Genomic DNA, 25,108 nt, shown 5'->3' with positions numbered 1-25,108 from the left:
AAACAAATAAATGATAATAACACAACCATCAAGAAGAAGAATCAACATCATAGTTATTTTATTATTATTGTTAATGTTAGTGAATAGAATACATCATAATAACGCGCATTATACATATAATTGTTTAAAAAACTGCTATATTATTAATAATAATGTTTGTTGTTGCTGTTATTATTATGTTTTCCCTAATATCATATTAGATTGCTCTGATATCACCAGGACACACATGAATATGAATATGTGTACCTGTCTAATAAACCCCACAAAGCCTCGATCAGCGTTACAGAAGAGTAAACAGAAACCTGAGCGAGAAAACTGTGTTTCTGAATGCAGGACAGTCTCGACACAGACCATAAAACCAGTCTGAAAGAGGATGATTTTAGTCTGCAAATGTCACGCTGCATAAACATGCCAAAACATGACATTTATCACAGTCCATAATGTCCACTGCTGTTTCTAGATCCCTCTGTAGAATAAAACAAATGGGCTCTTTCTGATCTCAAAAAGTCTAATAAAACTATTAATTTCGTCGTCATGTTCATTTATTCATATAATTCAACAAGGTTTGACTTTAAAAAACACCATTCTGAAATGTCCATCCTTCCCATTGATAAAAAAAAAATATTGAGAAAAATTGTTTTTTTTTTTTTTTTGATCTACTGGTAATACCGCTAGTAGTTCAAGACTAGGTGGCGCTATGGGATCATTTTTAATACACAAAACGAAACCAGGTCGACCTAACATCGAATTAAACAGATTAATTAAAGTGCATAATTTGTTGTTGACCAAAACTCGATTGTTTCAGGTGTTCAGGAATACCAATAACGGTCTTGAATCGCGATTTCTTCACGTGCTTTGTTGACTAAATTATATATATATATATATTCATTACCTATGATCATTACTCACATTACTTGCAAGTTTTGTTTACTTTCCGGCATTTTTTGTTTTGTTTTTAGGTGTGACGTTTGAGAAACCGCTGAAAACGATTCAGTGTGTGAGTGAACTGGTCCGAATGAATCAGACTGAATCATGAATTATTTCAGACCACCCGTTTTTGACCGTTAAAAAGAACCGATTCAAACGAACGATTTATGCGCGATTCTAACTAGCATAAAATAAACATTACATGACGGCTGAAATATATCAAGGTAAATGGTTTTTAGCTCAGCATACATTAGTAATACAAAATGTATCAGTAAAGTTTTACAGGTATTTCACTAAAGTAAGTAGCCACGGTAGACTGGTTTATGGTTATTTTGGCTCTTTGAAGGGCAGTTCATTTGAAACCAAACCAATTATAAAAAACACCGAACATATCTGAGTGAAATGAAACTATAACATGGTCAACAAACCTGGAATTGAAATGGTATGGATTTTCATTAATAACTCATTTTGTCAAGTCAAGTAATGCTTACAATACAGACTGTTTCAGGAAAATAACTGCATCAATAAAGCAAACGTCATCAAATATGACTAATTTGACTAATCAAATATGGCTCGAAAAAAACAATAGTGTCATAATTCAGTTCAAGTCAGTTCAGTGATTCAGTTCAGTTCAATAAAGTTCATAAATTAACTAGTTCTACAGATGACAATGTCGTTATTCACTGAGTCGGTGCAATATTCAGTTCAGTTCAATTTCTGTAAAGTTCATTAATTATGAAAGTATCTGTATCGATGTTGCAAAGTCAATCAGACAATAATAGACAACAATAGTGTCATCATGCAGTTAAAGTTCTGTTCTCATTTGATAGTTTGATCCATTAATACTACACTTTCTTCTTCTACTATAGGCTATCTATTTTTATTATTTACTTTAGTTAGACTAAACTGGGAAGGATCATAGCACTTACATATTGTTGTCCTATTGTTAGTTGAACTGCATTGTTGTCATGTGCAAGTTGCTTTGGATAAAAGTATCTGCTAAATGATTGCATGTAAATCAATACATATGTTTCAGTTCATTAATATCATTAAGTGTCTTTTAAACCCCAGCTGGTGACAGTGGCGAAAAACCCAAACTGCATCCGGTGACAGAAATGTGTTGTTCATCAGCAGAGCCTGATTGATGAGAGAGCGGATGATGATGATGATGATGAGAGACGCAGCTGTCGGAGGGGAAGCGGTGTTTTTCAGAGGTGTGTGTGACCCTCACAGCCAGATGGTGCAACAAACACACATCACACTCAACAAACAAACTACATTTCCCTTATCTCGCTCCTGGAGTGCAGTGGGAAACTAATATCAGAGCAGAGAGCCGAAATAACACACTGCTATCATATAAGCCAGCGTCTCCTGAACTCAGGAGGTTTGCCAGTTGATGAAAAGGTCATTAATTAAATCATAAAAAAATGTAAAATTAAAAAAAAATCCATAATATACACGACAACGGGTCAAAAATACATTTTTTTAAATGTTTTTGAAAGAAGTCTCTTCTGCTCAACAAGGCTGCGTTTATTTGATCAAAAACACATGAAAAGACATTTATAATGTTACAAAACTTTCTATTTCACATAAATTCTGTACTTTTTAACTTTCTATTCATGAAAGGATCTCGAAAAATAAAATGCATCACCATTTCCATAAAAATATGAAACTGTATAATATTTATTATTATAATAGGTTTAATAATAATAATGAGGATGATGATTTATAATGTATTGTCATAAAGCTTCAATGATTATAATAGAAACATAATTATATATTATATTGGATTTATTTATTATATTATTATTGGTGAGAATAATAATTATTCAAAAAATATGTATAACATTTATTATTATTATAATGGGTTTAGTATAAATAATAATAATTATTATTAAAAAAATTAAAAACATGTTTGAAAATCGGAACTGTTTTCAACATCGATAATAATCATAAATGTGTCTTGAGCATCAGATCCTCATATTAGAATGATTTGTGAAGGATCATGTGACACTGAAGACTGGAGTAATGATGATAAATACAGCTTTGATCACAGGAATAAATTACATTTTACTAATATATTCACATAGAAAACAGATGATTTACATTCTAATAATATGTAATAATTTTTACTGTATTTTTGATCAAATAAATGCAGCGTTGGTGAGCAGAAGAGACATCTTTGTTGGAAACTGTCCGACGGGTGGTTTGGAAAGAGTGTGGACAGGAGGAGTGTGAGCCGGGCCGCTCTGGGTTTGACTGTGGAGTGTGTAATTACAGCATGAGCCGCTGATGAAGACACACAGTAATTAACACTGAACACATTCCTCTGTGTGATTGAGGAATTCATTAAAGAGACGAAGCGGCCGCCACTCGCTCTCGTCCTTCTGCATGTATTTCATCAACACTACAGTAAAAACACTCACAATGACAAAATATTTAAAGGGAGACTTCAGGATTTAGCATTAAAATTTGTATTAGTAGAAAACCTGTAATATTTTCATATTACCATGCTTTCCACCTTTCCACCTTCATATCCGCCTGAGACGAGAGATTTATGTGTTTTTTGTCTGGAGAAAATCCTCTGATGACACAGTTAACGCGCTGGTTTCTACAACTTTCACTTAGGAGCAAAAATCTGCCTTTAAACTTGAAAAAAATAAAAATTTGACATTTATCGTGATAATTATCGATATCGACGTGATCATTTTTTTGGCCATAGGCGTCGTATTCCTATAGGTGGACGTGGATCAGCCGAGAGTCACTGATGCCAAATATAATCATTTACACACACAATGTAAAACCAAATTTAGCATTTTAATCAACAGTGCATTTTTTATTCACCTTTTACCATATGTCTTGGAGTGTCGCAGTAATATGGTATTGTGAGTTCAGTGTCGTGAATCTATCTATCTATCTATCTATCTATCTATCTATCTATCTATCTATCTATCTATCTATCTATCTATCTATCTATCTATCTATCTATCTATCTATCTATCTATCTATCTATCTATCTATCTATCCATCTATCTATCCATCTATCTATCTATCTATCTATCTATCTATCTATCTATCTATCTATCCATCTATTAAAGAATCTAAATATCCCTCCATCTAAATATCAATCCATCCATCCATCTAAATATCCATCCATCTATCAAAGAATCAAATCTATCCATCTATCTAAATATCCATCCATCTATCTTAATATCGACCCATCTAACCACCCATTTAAATATCCATCCATCCATCGATCCATCTAAATATCCATCCATCCATCTAAATATCCATCCATCTAAATATCCATCCATCTAAATATCCATCCATCCATCTAAATATCCATCCATCTAAATATCCATCCATCCATCTAAATATCCATCCATCTAAATATCCATCCATCTAAATATCCATCCATCCATCTAAATATCCATCCATCCATCTAAATATCCATCCATCTAAATATCCATCCATCTAAATATCCATCCATCTAAATATCCATCCATCCATCTAAATATCCATCCATCCATCTAAATATCCATCCATCCATCTAAATATCCATCCATCTAAATATCCATCCATCCATCTAAATATCCATCCATCTAAATATCCATCCATCCATCCATCTAAATATCCCTCCATCTAAATATCAATCCATCCATCCATCCATCTATCTTAATATTGACCCATCTAACCACCCATTTAAATATCCATCCATCCATCCATCTAAATATCCATCCATCCATCTAAATACCCATCCATCTAAATATCCATCCATCTAAATATCCATCCATCCATCTAAATACCCATCCATCTAAATATCCCTCCATCTAAATATCAATCCATCCATCCATCCATCTATCTTAATATTGACCCATCTAACCACCCATTTAAATATCCATCCATCCATCCATCCATCTAAATATCAATCCATCTAAATATCCATCCATCTAAATATCCATCCATCTAAATATCCATCCATCCATCTAAATACCCATCTATCCATCCATCCATCAATGAATCAAATCTATCCATCCATCTAAATATCCATCTATCCATCCATCCATCCATCAATGAATCAAATCTATCCATCTATCTAAATATCCATCTATCTATCTATCTATCTATCTATCTATCTATCTATCTATCTATCTATCTATCTATCTATCTATCTATCTATCTATCTATCTATCTATCTATCTATCTATCTATCTATCTATCTATCTATCTAATACATCAGAAGTAAACAGAGGTTGTGAATGTCATTGTCAGTGTTGACTTAAATATTGAAACGCAGCAATAAAGAATCCGTCCACCTAGAGATTGCTTCCCAAAATATATTCCAGTGGTTAAAAGGTCAGAAATAAGAGCGAGGTCATATCTGATGCCAGTCAGAAAATCTCTGCCATGTGCAGAACGATGAGATCACGAGAAACCTCAGCAGGATTGACCCATCCATCTCTCTCCTCACAGCTGAGCCTGTCCTCCTCTAACACTCCCTCGCTTCTCCTGCCCTCGGGTTTACACACACACACACACACACACACACACACACATTACTGAGCCTCTTTAAAACATTCACTGAGTCTTCTGGGCACATTAGTGCTGATAACCAGGAGATTTCACTGCAGACGCCCTGATTTACAGCACAGATCTGCACTGTCATACTCTAATATCGAAAGAGCTGTTGAAACATTTGTTCAATAATTGGAAAATTATCCAAAGTTTCTGGATGGAAATGGCAGGATTTATCTTTAATTTAGTAAAGATTAAATACTATATTACATTAAAGGATATTATTGTGTATTATGAAAGCAATTTTAAATACATCTTCAATACATTAATTTATTTATACTGCCGGCAAAATTGTATATACCTAAACAAAAGTATGTAAACTTATCCCCAATCTTTACGGTGTTTATAGTGGAATTTGTTTTTTTATGTCTTCTCTGAAATCATAAAACATTTTTAAAGAATTATGATGTCAGATTTTTGGATCCCCTGATTTTAATGCCACACTTTGTTATGTACTGTATGCTGTGCTATGTTTGATACTTGATCTATCTTCATAAAAAAAAGACTAGACTAATATGATAAATATTGCTATTATTAATTTTAGGGGGATGATGAGGAGACACGTCTCTGTGATGCTAAACTACTGATTCAACCAATCACATGAGTTTGGGGGCGGGACTATCTGTTGAAAACAATCACTGTTTCTGGCCACTTAACAGTCAACATGAAACATTAAGTGCACTCAAAAAATATTTGAGTTGCATATAAAATTTCCATAATGATCATTTATCAGTCACACAGAACTGAAACCTGAATGCGTTTAAAACACACAATAACCACCTTTATATACAGTATTTATATCAGTCATCATCTGATTTGTTTCAATCTCACACATTTTAACAAATAGAATATAATTTGATCCACAGCACACCATATTTAACCATGTTCATACTGTTTAACTCAATAAATGTACACTATAAGCAATCTGAAATAGATGCAGGGTGAAAATATATGAGTTTTAAATAAAATCTAATAGATGCAAATAGTTTTCTTAGTGTAGAAATCTTTCCGGTTTAATTTATCTATGACTGAAAAATACAAAATCGCATTAAGTTAATTAAATTAATGTGTAATCAAGTTACTGTGTAATCCAAATGCATGGAAATTTTATATGCAATTCAAATGCATAAATCTTTTGTTTAGGCCTAAATATTTTTTGAGAGGTTTTACTTTTTTTTTTTAGGGCTGTCAAATGATTAATCGTGATTAATCGCATCCAAAATATAAGTTTGTGTTTACATAATATATGTGGATGCACTGTGTATAATTATTTTATATATATATAAATACACACACATGCTTGTATATATTTAAGAAATATTTTCATGTATATACTGTATATAGATTTATATTAAATTTATATTATATATAAATATTTTATATATAAATAATATTTTTTTCTTAAATATACAACCATGTGTGTGTCTTTATATAAGAAGAGTTCAGATGCAAAAGCCTCAAAATGCCATTTGAAATTTTCTTCTAAAATGACCATTTTTATCAAGCTTGTATATTTAAGTTCAGTAATTTCACTTAAATGACAATTAATAGGTCATATTCATTGCCATTTAAGTGAAATTACTGAACTTAAATATACAAGCTTGATAAAAATCATCATTAAAGAAGAAAATTTCAAATGGCACTTAGAGGCTTTTGCATCTGAACTCTTCATATACACAATAATTATACACAGTGCACCCACATATATGTAAACACAAACTTTTATTTTGGATGCGATTAATCCTACTTTTTTCCCTTTAATTTGACGTATTTTCATTTGAAACGGTATATAAAAAAAATTATAATATTTTTTTTTATCCATCAATAAATGATTGGATGTTAAAAAGCGTCAGTGAAAAATAAGATGTTTCAAAAACGTCAATTAAAATGAAGTTGTGCTTTTTTCACTGATTAATCGTTAACAATTTGTTTGTGTTTATTACAAACCAGCTTCAAGACATAAATTTATCTAGCATTCAATGATATTCAGCTTATAAAAATCCCAAAACGCTCTTTAGTTGTGTTTTCACCCCAGTTTTCCAGGGTCCATCTTACAAAGCAAGTCCTTCAATCATTCGCAAAGCTATAACATCATGAACATGTTGAACTAGTTTAAAAGAAAGACCTTTATCCTGTCCATGCAGGCCTCCATCTTCAGCTGCTCCACGGCTTTCCGCGCCTGAGAGATGCTGGCGGTGCTGTTATTGGCCATGCCGTCCTTCATGATTGAGTCCTGCACACAGATCACATGACAGTCACAACCCCAGCGAGTGTCAACACAACGGGAATATCCTGCAAAGTCTTCGCTATTGTGACGTATATACGAGTGAAACGGCATTAACAAAGCCATTATGTCAAAGTTGTTATGATAGTTCACCCAAAAATTAAAATAGGGGCTATTCGATACATATCACGATACTGAACTCACGATACGATATTATTGCGATTCTCCAAGATATATGAGAAAAGGTGAACAAAAAAATGCACTGTTGATTATACAGTCATGAGTGACCACGCATGACGAGTGACCTGTGACCCCACGCATGACTTTAGATTACTGTAGGTGCCTCGCACGGTTCAAATTACAAACTCAAGCTGTGTTCAGTAAATAAATGAGGGACAGCACTTCTCTGATCATTGATTAGTTATTGATTTATTGATTTATTATTCTTTTAATTCCATTTAAGCTTGAATGGAATGTACATTTTTAAATATATATCATGGTTATCACAAAAATCTGACATTGATAATAATCATAAATGTTTCTTGAGCATCAGATCATCATATTAGAGTGTTTTCTGAAGGATCATGTGACACTGAAGACTGGAGTAATGATGCTGAAAATTCAGCTTTGATCACAGGATATAAATTACACTTTACTATATATTCACATAGAAAACAGATATTTGAAATTGTAATAATATTTCACAATTTGGCTATTTTTACTGTATTTTTTTGATCAATTAGAAAAGCTCACTGACAGAAATACAATAATCACAGTCATGTTACGCTCCCCTGATGTTTCCATCAATCACATTTCCCAACTAACAGCTCCAATAACACCTGCCAAAACAGGTCAGAGGTGCTATGGATTATAGAGGTTCATTATGAAGTTCATTTGTATTATTTTCACAAATAAATCTGTACACAGCAGTCAAGTGAATCTCACGAGCCTCATAACAGCCCTTTTAACCCTCAGTGCATCATGTAGCCTACATCTACACATTCATAAAGATACAGTGCTGAATAAAGGCCACAAACAACCATTGCACTGAAACATGTGCGTTAATCTCAATACAGTAAATCATAAACCATTAAAGCTATTTAGCTGTCATGTTCAATGCTTGTTATCTGTATAGGCGACATGTGACAAAATCTAGAATCAGCAAAAACACACGAGGGTCGTGATATTCCTCCATTCAAGGCCATCACAGAGCTCGTGAAGCTCATCACTGAACATCTGAATCTTCATCATCATCATCATGTCGATTATAAAGGCGGAATTCCAGCCGATGGAATCAAACGCCCAAGAGACTCGCGCGCGTCCATCTTTCGCTCTCACGCGCTTCTGGTCATTCCAGCTTCATTCCCAAAACACCAAACATGTCTCCATCCATCCATCCATACATCATCCCTCATCCCAAATCTACAACACGAGCGCGTTTATAGCTCGTATTGGCCATGAGATAATAAGCGAAACCGTTGCCCATAAACCCGCGGTCACGTCAGGAACGCTGGAATTGTTACAAATGTTGCACTCTCAAACGTTCCAAAAATTACGCAATAGAACATTCGAATCTACGTAACGAGCACAAATACCTGGCGAGGCACAGGAACGCGTGTTAACACCCACCTGGAGTGTGTCAGTGGTCAGACTTCAGTATGTGGCTCGACTCCACCCGAACGCGACGAGGAAAAACCCGCAACACACACCTCACACACACACACACACACGGTCACCGTCCGCTCGCGTGCATCCGCCGAACGCCGTCAAACGTCGAGTATTTCCCCGGTTTCTGCTCTGCTGGTCGATTCGGTGTCGGTTCATGGGATGTGAGGAGGGGAACCTCGATGTGACGCACAAACGCGGCGCGCGAGGATGCAGGTGTCGCTGCGCCTTTAAGAAATCAGACGGTTCACTTCGCGCGCGTCCTCCAGTATCGGTGTGTGTGTGTGTGTGTGTGTGTGTGTGTTATCAGATCAGATGATGTTTAGTATCGCTGGAGGATCACTAGGGCTCATTATTCTGCAGGGCGCATCCGAGGCACGTGAGGTTTCCCTGCTTAATGTGACATCACCGGGTCTCCCAGTCACCGGGATGACGTAACCGCCTCCAAAACACTCGCACGGTGACGTAACATAGATGTTGGGCGCGTGGAAATCTCTCGCATCAGTCCCCCAATTTAATAGTCTATAGTAAATCCTTGTCTGCCTCCTGTATGAATGTATGCTCACGTTTTGTGTAATCTTTATTTAATATTATTTTACGTTTTGTGGCAAGGATTTATTTTTATTCATATTCCAATATTTCCACATTTATTTATATGTTTAATGTATATTTTTTTCCTCCCAATTCAAATGTGATGTAATATCTGTCCATCCCTGAACCCCTGGCTCTTTTGTATTCTCCGACTAAATGTTTAAATAAAGAAAATTAAAAAAGAGCAATTTGTTAAAAAATGATTGAATAGAACTAGCATATAATGGAACTTAAAGGAACTGGTAAATGTAGAACAGGATCATTTAGAATACAAAATAACAATAGAACGGATCTTTCCTATGAAGAATGTTTAACATCAATGGAACTTTTTAATTACGCAAAAGGTTCTTTAGGATTTTTAAAATGTTCTTGAAACTAAAAATGGTTCTTGTAAGAACTGTTGACTGAACGGTTCTTTGGGGAACCAGAAATGGTTCTACGGCATTATTGCAAAACCTTTATTTTTAACACTGAACATGAGAAACAAGTGCAACAAACAGAATCAAAATTTCTTGAATATTTATATATATATATTATATACGTGACATTTTATTACATATTTCATAAATACAAAAAAATTAGAAACGTCCCAGCCAGGCCTTTGGTGAACATAATCAATCTTAATTTACATAAACCACTGTTAATTCAACATTCGACTGATAACAATAAGCCTTTTCGTGATAGTTTTGCTTTACAAACTCAGTCAACCACTCACACAATGACAGTGACATCAATCTCTTTCTGAGGGAACTGCAAACATGACAACACTGTGCACAATAATTAAGAGATATATGTATGTAATGCGAGCATGGAAAACAGATTTTATACATAAACATAAAAACATAAAACGAGCGCATAACTCTCTCGAACTACCTCTCTTTGAAGTGCTGGCGCTCTGGACTCTCACTTCAGTGATACACGTGTCTGATATTTCTGAAAATAATGCAAAACAAAAAGGTGAAAGCATTCCCTTTCTGGTTAACACTAAAAATGTAAGATGAGCTCATTAAATTAAATTAATTGCAATGTAAGAGAAAATACAGAATGCTTCAGAAACAACCCAGAACGCTGCGGATCATGTTAAGAGAACAGACGCTCGTTTACTTGAATTCAGTTGTTTTTCCTCCACATTTAAGGCTGACTGACACTTAAGACTTGAAATTGTGTAATTGTTTAGTAATATTGCTTTGCCTTTGTACAGTAATCAGGTTGTTTTTATTGCAAAGTTGCAAACAAATTAGCGATTTGGTCCTAAAGGTAGATCTGATTTAACTTTACATCATATCTCCAATGATAGATCATGCTTGATCACAACATGCAATAATTAATAACACAACTGAACAGATTCAGCATGTTTTTAATGCATTAGATGCACTTATTAGCTGGCAACTGGGCGTTCGGGTTTAGTTGGTGTAATAAAAAAAAAAAACAGAATAAATATTATTATTTCAATACTTCACAGCGCATCATTTCATATCGTCTGAAGTGCATATTATAATAAAGAGCGAGAGACACGCTTCCATCCTTGTTTGAGAATAAATATTTCAATGAGAGTTTAACAAGGCATTGCGTGCACACATTCATTCTGTCACTTTGCGAGCATGCCGATGACCAATGCAGACGGTAGTGTTTAGATGATCTCAGTCTGGTCTGGCTCCAAAAGCAGGATCTCTATTCTCAGGATAGCGAAGACGAGGGACTTAATAACGAAGGGAAGAGAAACGGGCCTTCAAACGGACCAGACCCTAGCAGCTTTCAAAAATCAAACAACACGGACTCACTAACAAACGCTACGACGTGAATCCTCAGTCAAACCAAACACAAAACAAACGAAAAGATCCGGCGGAAAAGGCCTGCGCTCGCTCCGCCTCACGACCCCCGACGCATGTATGGAAACACTCTTCACACGCTCTTTGTGATACAGCACTGCGTAAAGTGCCGTGCATTTCCATGGCGAATCAGGGGGCGGATCCTGTGATGGTCATGGGCGGGGCTTGTGCCTCTGGCTCCTCCTCTTTCGGGGTCAGCGGGGTCACTCGGCGCTCGTTCTGTCCAGCACGGGGATCAGCCTGCAGCGTAACTGCTGAGGAAAGAGTAAAACATGGGCAGCTTCATGCGCTGCTGGTCTCGTCGGCACCACGCGATCACCGTCCCCTCGCTGTTGGCCGTGTAAAGATGGTGTCCGTCACACGAGAATGTGAGACTGCAAGAGGAGAAACATCATTACGGACAAATAATGCACTTTTTGGTTTGGAAATAAAAACCAAGGCTGCATTTATTTGAGCAGAAACACAGGAAAAATTGTGAAATATTATTACAATTTAAAACGGCTGTTTTCTATGTGAATCAAAATAATGTGATCAAAGCTTCAGTGTCACATGATCATTCAAACATTTGATTATTATCAGTGTTGACAAAAAACAAAAACATGATGCGCTACCATTCAAAAGTATGAGGTAAATTACAGTAGATTTAAATACAACAATAATAAAATCATAATAATTATAGTGGGTTTTTTTTTTTTTGTTAGCAAGGACTTTTTAAATGTATCAAAAGTGACAGTGAAGAGATTTAGAATGTTGCAAAAGATTCTATTTTAAATAAATGCTGTTCTTTTGGACTTTCTGTTCATTAAAGAATCCTAAAAAAAAAATGTATCATGTTTCCAAACCATTTTTAACAATTGAGCATCAATAATAATAATGATTAATAATTAATAATTGCAAATCATCATATTAGAGTGATTTCTGAAGGATCATGTGACACTGAAGACTGGATTAATTCAGCTTTGATCACAGGAATAAATTACACTTTACTATATATTCACATAGAAGAACAGCAATTTTAAATTATAATAATATTTCACACTTTTTACTGTATTTTTGATCAAATAAATACCTTTAAAAAAAAAAAATCTTAATTGCTCCAAACTTTCGTTCACTTCTGGTAGTGTATAGATGCATATTACTGTTCTAATCAAGATATAAGCACAAATCTGTGAGGTCATGAGGTGCAGGTGTGTACCTGATGATAGGCCTGTTGGACTTCAGGAAGGTGATCTCTCTGACTGGCTTCAGGTCCCATGTGCTCCACAACCTGAGCGGAAACGTGGACAAGACAGACAGAAACAAGTGGAGAATTAAATATGATGACAGAGAAGAGGAAAGAAAAGCATTGATAAGAGTCTTAAAACAATGATTTCTGCTGTTTTTATGGAACTTATTCAATAATAATATCGGTAACACTTTACAATAAGGTTTGTTAGTTAACTACATTATTTAGCATGAATTAATAATGAACTGCACTTATACAGCATTTATTAATCTCTTTTAATGTTAATTTCAACATTTACTAATCTTGTTAACATAAAGTTGATTTTAACTGTATTTTTATTAACCAACATTAGCAAAGATTAATAAATACTGTAACAAATATATTGCTCGTTGTTAGTTAATACATTAACTGATGCGAACTAATTGTAAAATGTTACCATGATATTAAAAAATAATGCACACAGGAAGTCCAAATTATATCACACAGGAAGTGTGAACTTTTTCATGCATGTGTTATGCTTCATCAAATTCAACCTGGTTTCCAAAGTCGTTTTAATTTACCGCATAAAAACATTCGGTCCCGAACTAGCTAAAAGAGTGTGTAGTGTGTGGGGTTTGGGGTCAGTGTTGTACCTGACCACACCGTTCTCCAGCCCGCCAGCGATCACGTTCACCGACACTCCCTCCGGCTGATTGGAGAACGCCACCGAACAGATGATCTCTCGACAGTGAACATGACCGATCAAATCTCCATTAATCGTCCACAGCCTCAAATCACTTCCTCCACCCACTACACACACACACACACAGAGACATAATTATACACACAGTCCAATTAACATGGAAAACCTCACAGTATGGCGCCAAAAAAAAAAGTGCTAGGGCGGTCGCGCTTCGGTTGGTTCTTGTCACGTGACCTACGGTGCGCTTACGGCATTCTGAAAAGTTGAAATGTTTTTATCTCGAAAAACATGTTTTTATCTGTTTTCTTGGAAAAAACAAGCTTCCATTATGAGCGTGCATACCGGCCTACATAGTTTTTATTTTTGTAAACCACATTTAGTCTCGTTTTTATTCGCCAACGATATTGCATTATACATTTAGTTATAGTCATCGTCACACGACCAGCATTTACGTTGCGTCTTGTTTTCGTCACGTGATAAAGGTTCGTTGACGACAATATTTAGTAGGGCTGGGTAATAAATATCGATTTCTCGATATTAATCGATTCTCATTTTTACGAACCGATATCGATTCTTAAATCTCAAGAATCGATTAGTCATCCTGTTTCATTTGAATGAATGGATCATTGTATCACGGCTGCGCACATCCAAAAAAATCGCAATAATCTTTGTCCTTTGTTACTATTGATATGAAACAAAGTCTCAATTTTCAAATTACGTCCATTTTCTTTAGAAATTCAAAAACATAAATAGCGTTTTGTCGCTGTGGCGTGAGATCGCTCTGGAGAAGCAGCAGCGCTGATCTCTCTTCCGGCTTAATAATACCAGTCACAGCGCCAAATAAACATGAATGAGCATCTGAAAGTGTGTTAAAGATCGAGTACAACTTATCCAAATCCGCATCATGTCACATTGATTCACAATCAGCGTTTCAACCGTGGAAAGACGTCAGTTAAACAGCTTGTAATCAATGTCATCGTCATATTTACCTCAGAAAACCCACATCAACTCGTTAGTCAGCTAGAAAAAATAACTCTAGAGAGGAGCGTTTCGCTAAATATATACACCATATTACATATGCATTATAACCTTAATGTTCTTCAATATTTAATGCATATTTGAATAAATCTGGCACGTTTTTATGACAGTCACCATTTAAATGTTTATATTTCATATAATCTTCTTATTATAAAAATAAATAAAAGTGTAATTTAAGTGTTTGTATAGCTACAAAACAGTTCATTATTACCTTCATATTAGGCTAATGAAGCCTATTGGCTACAACTAGACTCCCATAGTTTACAGCATTAGTTACGAGATTTGATTCCCTTGAGAAAAATTGCCATTTATTGTAACTGATATCCAAAATAATCGATATTGAATCGAATCGGAATCGAATTGCAAAAATCGAATCGAATTGTGAAATTTGTCTCAATACCCAGCCCTAATATTTAGTCATAATTTTCGTTGACGAAAGCAACACTACTCGTCGCTTGATAAACTTAAGGTTGAGCCACTTGGACTATTTTAACGATGTCTTTAATAACTTTTCTGGGCCGGCAAGTTTCAAGAACAGAGAAGCCTATGGAGGAGTGAGACAGCTCTCAGATTTAATCACAAATGAAGATATTTGATGAACGGGGTTGAACAACATGAGGGAGAGTCATTACTGACAGGATTTTTATTTTTTGGGTGAACTATCCCTTTAATTACTTTTACAACTGTATCATCTTTATCTCTATTTTAATTCCTTTTACACTGTTTTGTTTTTGACCCAAACATGGGTTAAATCAACCCAGCATTTTACCCAGAGTTTACTCATGAAACAAGGAATGACTGCAGAACTAGTGTAATAACAAAATCAGACTTTACCCTTGACCTCCAGCTGTTCAAGCCCAGATTACAACTAGTTTCCATTTCTGTGATGATCTGGAGTCATATTTCAAAATGAAAGCAGCGGTGCAAAATATGATACACCCATTTTTTTGCCAGATGAGAAGTTTATCTATAAGTGTTTTAATTTTCCTAACTTTTATGTTGTGATCATTTTAATTCCTTTCTGTGTAAAGCACTTTTTGGATTGCCATAGTGTATGAAATGTGCTATATAAATAAACTTGCCTAGCCTACAAATTCATCTTTTTTAGCACATTTACTAGTATTTCCTCAGTCACCTGAGTCACAGACTGTGGCGATGTCTCCTGTCGTCTCGCTGGCGGACACTGCGTTCACTGGACTCTTGTGACCCGTGAGACTCTGAACGTAACACAGCCTAACACAACAAACACTCATTACTGCTACACAACACGGAAAATACTGCAACAAAGGGTTATATTTCCATGGCATCAGACTAAAGTGATGTCATGAGCACAAACCTGTTGAGGTCCCAGAGGATGCAGGTGCCGTCCCGACTCACACTGATGAGGATGCTGTAGGGTTTGCAGACGAACAGGCCCGTGACCTCGGCCGTGTGACCGTACAGGTGAACCTGGGACTCCACCTCCATCTCTGTGGGCTGAGGAACACACGACTCAGGGGTTTGGCTAATGGCCTCATTAGAGCACCGATAATGGCCTGAACGAGCGCTTTAACAGATGATTGTGATCTGCTTTTATGGTTCAGGGTAAACAAACCACCACATGGCTGTTCGTAAGAGTACAATCAATAAAAGTACTAAAACTGCTCATGCAGGAAAATGCAGGCAAGTAATTATCTGATAATGCATATTAGTTGGGCTTATTAATCATTCAATACTTGTGCATTTTCAGATTATGGCTGTTGGTTGATAAACTGCCTACTTTTCCCTTTAAAATTAGATTTTTTTTTTTTACAATTGGTTTCTGTTTGATTTGAATAAAAAGATCTCAAGCACATGTGAAGCAAATGTGAAATTCATATACACTAAATCACCCAATATTTTTTAATAATTTCTATTGACCTTGACGATATCTGGTCTTGGAAAAGAGCAGCGTGAGCATTCTTCAAAATATCTGCTTTTTCTAATCAAATCTTAATCTTTATTTTATATATATATATATATTTTAGGGATGGGCAATGATTAATCGCATCCAAAATAAAAGTTTGTGTTTACATAATATACGTGCATGTAGAGTGTATAATTAATTTGTATAAATTAATACACACACATGCATGTATAAATGTAAGAAATATTTGCATGTATATAATTTATATACATTTATGAATAATTAATATTATATATAAATATTTGACATATTAATACAACATTTTTCTTAAATTTATACATACAAATTAATTATACACACTACACACACATATATTATGTAAACACAAACTTTTATTTTAGATGCGATTAATCGCGATTAATCGTTGCCCATCCCTAAGATATTTTTTAATTCTTTATTAAGCTCTACATAAACAGGGAACCATTCACAGCAATACGATATCTTGAAACGAGACTTCACATCGCCCTCATTCCTGAATGTTATATGAGGATGAGAAAAATAAATACAATTAAATGACTAAATGATATCAACTGAAATACCTCTCCAAATGTCAGAAAGATTGGTTGAAACGAATAAGAGAAACAGGTTATCAATGAAAGCGCCGTCTGACGGCCAGACTTCAGCCCACCTGTGGGCCGCAGGAAATGTGTTTCTAGGGCAACCGGGAGATGACTAACAAGGCCACTACAAACACTGTGTGTGTGTGTGTGTGTGTAGGTGCTCTACAGGGAGTGATAATGGACGTGGGCGGCTGCGTGGGAGGGGGCATGTTGCCATGGTTACGCACCATGGTGGTGGTGGTGAAGCGGTTGCTGTAGGCGGTAATGACTCCACACTTGCTGCCCGTAAACAGCTGACAACTGTCCGGCACCCAGGCACAACTCGACACCTGAGGAGAGACCAGAGACCCAGATCAGAACGCACACTCATGAAGAAGGGGACATTTTGATGACGTGATTACGGAAAGGGTGAATCTCACGAAACCCGTTAAGAACGAGCCTGGTGGCTCATATTTCACCCATAATCAAAATCAAAAATTGCACAACCGTTCAAAGCATTGCAGGGGGTCAAGGGCAATGTAATTAATACTTTGGTGCTCTTTGCATGGCAGTTTGGATAGCTATCTGATTTATTAAAACCATACCTGGTCACATAAACGTGTTTTTGCAAAACGGATATAATCCGATCTTCAATTCCTGCGCTATATGCAGATTTAACCCTCAGGTGCTCTTTGGTCATTTCTGGCCAAAAAATTTTCTGTTTTGAAATTTTAAAAATCACAGCTTCATCGTAATGTTACGAAACTTGGTGACTTTTATGGCATTATGTATGTGAACACAAAAAAAAATTAAGATCATGATCCGAGCATGCTAAGTGGTCGTAAAAAAAATAGTCACACTTGTGGTCTTCGGTCAAAAATGACCGACCCATAGGAAATGAATGGGAAATTGTGAATTTTTTTTTTTTTGTCAATTTTTTTTTGTAAGAAATAGTTTTTGAGATTGTTTTAACTATATATTCAAATCCAACAAAAAATGTGTTCATAAACATCTGGGGAATTCACATGCTTCTCCATAGACAGCTGAACATGCCATCTAGTGGTTACACCATGATTCTACGCTTTTTCTCTATACTGTAACCAGATGGTGCTAATTTTCTTTCAAAAAATATTTTTTTCAGAAGGCCTAGACTCTATAATAAACTAAAATACTGCATTAATATTTTTTAGAAAAAAAAAAAATATATATATATATATATATATATAAAAATATATATATTTTTCCATGGCAAAAATAAACCATAAATATTAATAAATTCAATTAAATTGTCTCTAAATACTAAATTAAAAAGAATAAATATTATAGAACAAAAATAAATTGCATTGGTTTTACTGGGATGGAGAAAGTTTCATTTTTCGGTCACTTTTGACCGGGAAGATAACAAGTGTGACTCCGAAACGAAGAGCACCTGAGGGTTAATGGAGTTCACGTCACCGAAAGCAACAGATATGAGCTATAACAGACGAGTGTACTTCCACATCTGAAAACTGCGCAGCCGGCGTATGTTAGCGGTGTTTACGACTCTGACCTGGTGCAGTGGTGAGCACTGGATGAAGTTGATGGGCGGCTCGCTCTGTTTGCTCTTCAGACGCAGCATGTTGTCGGTGTAACCCCAGCTCAGGATAGCAGACCACTGGATGTCTGTGCTGTGCATGCTCCTTACACCTGAGATGGAGACAGAAACACTTCATCAGTAATGCGAGCTCATTTTCTATGATGGCAACCTTAATTTCCATTTATGTGGATAATTTATGATCATTTATGTGGATAATCGGGATAAGATGAAACTACCAGAAACAGGTCATAGACTAAAAAACAGTCAAGTTCTAGAATAGTCGGGCTGATAAATAATTCAGTATTTGCACAGATTATGGCTTTTATGGTTGATAAACAGCCAGGGTTTTCTATTTAAACAGGTCTGGGTTTCCTTTTGTTCTTCACATCTGTTTGATTTGAATAAATAGTATAATACGCTAATAAATGTAGATGTACACAATACATTTGGAATGCATCAGAAATGCATATATGGTCCCGTCAAAAATTTTGGAGTCTGTACGATTTGTAATGTTTTTGAAAGAAGTCTTCTGTCCACCAAGGTTGCATTTATTTGATCAAAAATACATTAAAATTTAACTCCGCTGATTAAACAGTAAAGTGTAATTTATTCCAGTGATCAAAGCTGTATTTTCAGCATCATTACTCCAGTCTTCAGTGTCACATGATCCTTCACAAATCATTCGTGTTGCATTTAAACGTGCTTTAGAAATATAATGATTGATTGATGAGGGAGTTTCTCGTGTGTGTGTGTGTGTGTGTGTGTCCTCCACCTTGCTCCTTGCTGTAGATCATCATGAGGCAGAACTTGCGGGAGAGGCCGCAGATGGCTCGTGTGGGCAGCGCCAGCAGGGACCCGAAGCGTTCGCCGTGAGGTTGGCTGAAACACACCACGGGGTCCGGAGCACTGGGGGATCCCACGTACTCGCCCCACTTCAAGCCCTTTATCCACGGCAGAGGACTCTGGGAATCACACGAGAGGATTTAAAGGCTGCAGAAGATCATTTGGGATTGAGCAGAGTCGACTCTCGGAAAGGAGGGGGTTTAGCGAGACTGAATCTACCAATGAACCATTTTCTCACTCAAGTGATGTGCAGTGTATGTTATGAGAAAATGTCAAATGCGCTGATTTGGCTATGTAATATATAGGCAATTAAAGGCTCATTATTATGATTTATGGCTTATTATAAACGATTGATTAGTTGACTAATTGCTTAAAGGAGTAGTTGCTTTTGCTGATAATTTACTCACCCCCATGTCATCCAAGATGTCCATGTCTTTCTTTCTTCATTCGAAAAGAAATTAAGGATTTTGATGAAAACATTCCAGGATTTTCTCCATATAATGGATTTCAATGGGGTCCAAACGGTTCAAGGTCCAAATGAGAGTTTCAGTGCAAACTACAAACTGTTCAAAGGGCTTTAAACGACTCCAGACGATGAATAAGGGTCTTATCAAGCGAAACGATTGCTCATTTAATAAACAAATAACAAAGTTTAAGTTTTATAAGCACAAATGCTCGCCTTGCTCTGTTCTGTGACGCGCGTTCGTGACTCTCCTGTTCGAACTCGTTCATCAAAATGAATGAATCTTTTTTCGAGTCATTTGGTTCATTCAACGTTCATCTTGAACCTTAATTTCTTTTCGACTGAAGAAAGAAAGATATGGACATCTTGGATGGGGGTGACTCAAGTGATGTGCAGTGTATGTTATTTCGACCTTGGATGGTTTGACGTTTGAGCGCTGATTTGGCTATGTAATATATAGGCAATTAAAGGCTCATTATTATGATTTATGGCTTATTATAAGCGATTGATTAGTTGACTAATTGCTTAAATAAATGACTACTAGTCAGCTAGAACTAGAACGCTAGAACTAGAAGCTAGAACGTTCGTGACTCCTGTTCGAAACTCGTTCATCAAAATGAACGAATCTTTTTCGAGTCATTTGGTTCATTCAACGAACGAAATGAACGTAATGACTCGATAAAAGGATTCGTTCATTTTGAACCTTAATTTCTTTTCGACTGAAGAAAGAAAGACATGGACATTTTGGATGACATGGGGGCGAGTAAATTATCAGCAAAGTTTTTTAAAAGTGAACTACTCCTTTAAGCTATTTAATGTCAAACCGCACAATAATTTCCGCAGTGTGCGTTTGCTGTACCGGGTAGGTGGAGTCTTTGGGCTGTTCCCGGCTCTCTCTGAAGGCCAGCTGCACCAGGAGGCCCATGGCCGCCGGCAGTTCTGCATCCGAGAGGAGTTTGGTTCCCGCTCGGCTGATGTGGGAAGCGTTGAACAGTTGTCTGGGAGTTTGGCCGTACGTCTTGATCATAGTTTCTAGAGCCCGGCGCTGAACAGGGTCTTCAACAGCAGAAACGTCCATGCCAAAGTAAGTCTAAAGAGACAGAGAGGGAAAATCTGATTCATTTACGGATGCTAGTTAAGTCCGATATGGGTTCATCAATGATGGATTTGAGAAATGGAAAAGGCAAACACAGCCGATATACAGTAATGCTGATACATACAAAACTGTCAAAACTTCTGGGTTAGATTTTTTTTCTTTTTTTTTCCCGAAAATTAATATTTTTACTTGGCAAGCATGCATAAAATTGATCAAACCTGACAGCATAGACATTTATAATTTTACAAAAAGTTTCTATTTCAAATTTTAAACTCATCAATTAATCCATTACAGTTTCCATGAAAATATGACCTGTTTTCAATATTGATAATAATCATGTTTCTTGAGCAGCAAACCCTCATATTAGAGTGATTTGTGAAGGATCATGTGACACTGAAGACTGGAGTAATTTGGAGCTTTGCTCACAGGAATCAATTACATTTTACTATATATTCACATAGAAAATTGCTATTTTTTTAATTGTAATAATATTTCACTGTTTTACTGTATTTTTGATCAAATATGCAGCCTTGATGAGTCTAAGAAAAATGAGTCTAAAAAAATCGTCCCGACCCCAAACATTTGAATAGTAGTGGTCCTAAATTAAGCTTAATTTCTTTTAAGCACAAATATTTTTTTTTTGTGCCTGAACATGTTTTTGACAGGCTTTGATTTTTTAATAAGACCAAAAGACGTAAAATATCAGTGTAAAGCTGCACGTATTAATGAATCGTACTGCAGGATGGAAGACATTGATGGCGTGGACTGCAGCTTTGCCCTTTTGCTTGAGCCCGAACACCAGGTCAATCCACTGGCAGAGCGTCTGGGAGACCTGGTCCGATTCCAGAGCCTGTCTGTGTATGAGGATGAAGAGTCGCGGGTCGTTCCTGGCCCAGGGCGGCAGATTCACGTGGTTCACCCGCTCGCTGTTCTGCCGCACGCCAAAGTCAAAACCTGCCAGAGGGGAGAGCGGGAAATACCACGCTAACATTAGGAAACTGCTTTTAATATGAATCTTGAATGTTTTACATTAATATTCATTGGTTTTATCTAGGTTACCCTCATAACAAATCATTCCCTTCCCTAAAAATTTACTTAATTTTTTTTTTGTCCCGAAATTTTTTAATTTTATTTACCTTTAAAATTACTATATTTAATCAATAAATAAATAGTAATTTCACATTCCTGACAACTTAAATTCAAAATAACTCACAATTTCGTGCATAACCATTTAAATTCAGCTCAAAAGATCTAACAATAGGTGTCTTTGCCGACCTCTTGTGGAAAAATAAAATAATATAACATGATTTTTCATGACTCTTATATCTCTATATGGAGCAAATGAGTTGTTCCGCTGGGTCCTAAAGTCAGTTTCTCTTCAGTATGCATTCAGATGCACATGTAGACATAATATTTTAAAAAATGGTCAAGTTTTAACATTTTTAGTTTGAATTTTGAGCATTTTAGGTTGTTCTCTGTGTACTGAAGCATTCCATTCATTCCAATGGGGGTCAAATTGAAATTTCAACCACTAAACTCTTTGAATCCATTTAATTTTTTGGGTGTATTCATGGTTCAAGTGCGACAAAAGTCATGGGGTCTTAGATCCCTCTGATGAACATTCAATTAAAAAAACAAAAACAATTTCCGGGTCAAAATGACCCGAGGGACGGATTAGGGTTAAGGAAAGGTTATTTTCATATTTTGATTGTGACGAGACATTTCCTTCATGAGAAGTTGGATGCTAGAAGAAGAAAACCAGGTGTCCACCTTCTCTGTTGACCAGAAACTCGGGCAGGTAGAAGAACTCTGGGATGAGCTCTTTGACATCCGTCATGGACTCGAAGGACGACAGACGCCACGTGGTGTTCATGGAGTGAAACGTTCGGTCGGGAATATCAAAGCTCTGGTCTGCGAGACACACAAAACCTTTCATTAGTTTCTTGTGTTACCTAATATGGATAAACCAACTGAACTAAAAATAGACGGAGAAAGGAGGAAAGAGGCTGGATGAAAGGCCTGATCATCTTTCTGAGGCTAATGCATGTAGCGTGAGACTTCAGAAAGACCCTTTTCAATGACAGCCTTTACAAGCATCACACTCACGTTGCTGCAAACGCAGGTGCTGTTAAATATTAAAAACGTGGCGATGCTGAATCCTAATTGATGAGGGTGAATATGAGTTATGAACAGACAACAGATCATAATTCAGTGCTTTTTAAGGGGTGGTTGCATTCGATTTTTATGTTCCGGAGCTTCTGTTTTCTTGAATATGCAAATCATGAACATTTACATAATAAGGTACGAAATGTCGTGTTAAAGGATGACGCTAGGCGCCACACAGCACAGTGATTTGCCATATAATAAAAGGTTTTAGTAAGAATATGTGTATTAATATTGCTTTTCAATAACCCTGTAAAGCCTGACATATTAAATAATAGTCAGGAAAAATAATTAGATAAATAATTTCCATGTTTTTTTAATTAAGTATCATATTTGATACACAACAGGCTTTTATGTAAACGCATTCATGCTATTTAGTGCAGGTGCTAATGTGCATATGGTCAAAAAGCAATGATATTCTTATACTTATGTAAATCAATGAAAACAGAATAGCAGATACTGACATAAAATGCATATAAATATCAATATCTGTCTTATTTAAATGCTTATTTTTATGATCAAAGCTCTGTATTTTTAAAACATGTAATACAATGCGATACTAATAGATGAACTAATAAATCTTCCTCAAAAGGCTGATGATCATATTTTACATTTTAACAGGATTTTTCTAAAAAAAAAAAAAGATTCATGGATAATTAAGTAAATTATGTTTATTCATTCTTATGTTCTTATGTTTACTTGATAAAAATCAGATTTGACAGCAGAAAGAAGACTCGATCTGAAGGAGGACGTTTGTACAATTATAATACTTTAATCTGATCATGTTCATCAATAAGAATCATAGAAATTTGCATATTTTATATGACACAGTAGGCTTTGTTTGACTTAATTATTAAGTGTCCTTTGTTGAGTTCACTTACTGAAGAAAACCAAACTCAAACGTTTTACTTTTACATTTAATATTTTTGAATCTGCCTGGTCAAATATGGAGCTTATAATACGACCAAATGATTTAAATATGAATGCTGTACATTTAAAATTATTGACAAATATTCAATTTTGTTAGATTACACTTGTCAAAAATTCAAAATTAAATCATTATCATATTATGAGCTCCTCGATTTTGAAAACGTTGATAAAAGTTGAACTTATTTATGTTTATTTGATATATATGAACATTGTTGTATGATAATACACCATGTAAATATGCCAGATCATGCCAGAACTGACCTTGATAGGCCAGAAACATCTTGGTGAAGGGCGGCAGCCTGACCAGGAAGTGAAGCACGGTGCCGCTGTTGGAGTAGTGAGAGCCGTAGTGATAGGGCTGGACGGGTGGCATGGGGTCGTCCTCTCGCTTGCCCTTCTTAAACTCCTCTTCCAGATACTGTGGAGGAAATCAATAGTTAGTTACACTTATGGCATGGTACGGCTCGGTTCGCTTTAGCTCGGTTTGGTTTTCCACTGCAGTCAGTACCGCTTCAAAGTGTAGACTGACCGTTATAGTTTATCCGCTCCTCTGCAACCAACGAGGGAACGTCTGCACTTCGTCCACTAACCACGATTCAGCCATTTCTTTTTTGGACGTTTTATTTTTATTTTATTTTAACCGTTTAGGCGCCAGATGTTTTGTCCTAAAACGTTCTGCTTTTGACATCTTAATTTCAAAAGGCTTTATCTTAAAAGTAACAAATGATAAAGACTTTCTGTAAATTAGAGAAATATTAACGATAACCCAAAGTTTATGTAGGGATTACATTTTCCCA

The 25,108-nt window shown here is 35.9% G+C and overlaps 2 protein-coding genes across 6 annotated transcripts in view; both read right to left on the bottom strand.

The window, feature by feature from the left end:
- gng4 (guanine nucleotide binding protein (G protein), gamma 4) overlaps positions 1-9,701 on the bottom strand; it is an 11,163-nt gene extending 1,462 nt beyond the window's left edge. The window contains exons 1-2 of one of the 2 annotated variants that reach the window (XM_039648417.2): positions 9,322-9,701; positions 7,628-7,735 (exon numbers count right to left, since the gene is read on the bottom strand). In XM_039648417.2, the coding sequence (XP_039504351.1) occupies positions 7,628-7,726 (99 nt within the window). In that variant the 5' untranslated portion in view covers positions 7,727-7,735; positions 9,322-9,701. The remainder of the gene's footprint in view (positions 1-7,627; positions 7,736-9,321) is intronic. The other variant, XM_039648416.2, reaches the window with a different exon arrangement.
- A 783-nt stretch (positions 9,702-10,484) lies between these two features.
- The window catches only part of lyst (lysosomal trafficking regulator), a 116,540-nt gene continuing 101,916 nt past the window's right edge, over positions 10,485-25,108 (bottom strand). For all 4 annotated transcript variants that reach the window (XM_089116723.1, XM_089116724.1, XM_089116725.1 and 1 more), the window contains 12 exons: positions 24,573-24,729; positions 22,989-23,129; positions 21,955-22,172; positions 20,982-21,212; positions 19,589-19,778; positions 18,790-18,926; positions 17,489-17,590; positions 16,093-16,232; positions 15,892-15,989; positions 13,669-13,825; positions 13,007-13,078; positions 10,485-12,185 (listed from right to left, as the gene is read on the bottom strand). In XM_089116723.1, the coding sequence (XP_088972849.1) occupies positions 12,047-12,185; positions 13,007-13,078; positions 13,669-13,825; positions 15,892-15,989; positions 16,093-16,232; positions 17,489-17,590; positions 18,790-18,926; positions 19,589-19,778; positions 20,982-21,212; positions 21,955-22,172; positions 22,989-23,129; positions 24,573-24,729 (1,782 nt within the window). In that variant the 3' untranslated portion in view covers positions 10,485-12,046. The remainder of the gene's footprint in view (positions 12,186-13,006; positions 13,079-13,668; positions 13,826-15,891; positions 15,990-16,092; positions 16,233-17,488; positions 17,591-18,789; positions 18,927-19,588; positions 19,779-20,981; positions 21,213-21,954; positions 22,173-22,988; positions 23,130-24,572; positions 24,730-25,108) is intronic.

The sequence above is a fragment of the Pimephales promelas genome, chromosome 11 (genome assembly GCF_988280905.1).
Source record: "Pimephales promelas chromosome 11, fPimPro1.hap1.1, whole genome shotgun sequence".
NCBI lineage: Eukaryota > Metazoa > Chordata > Actinopteri > Cypriniformes > Leuciscidae > Pimephales > Pimephales promelas.
The sequence above is the reverse complement of the archived record's forward strand: the minus strand, read 5'-3'. Positions and strand labels throughout refer to the sequence as shown.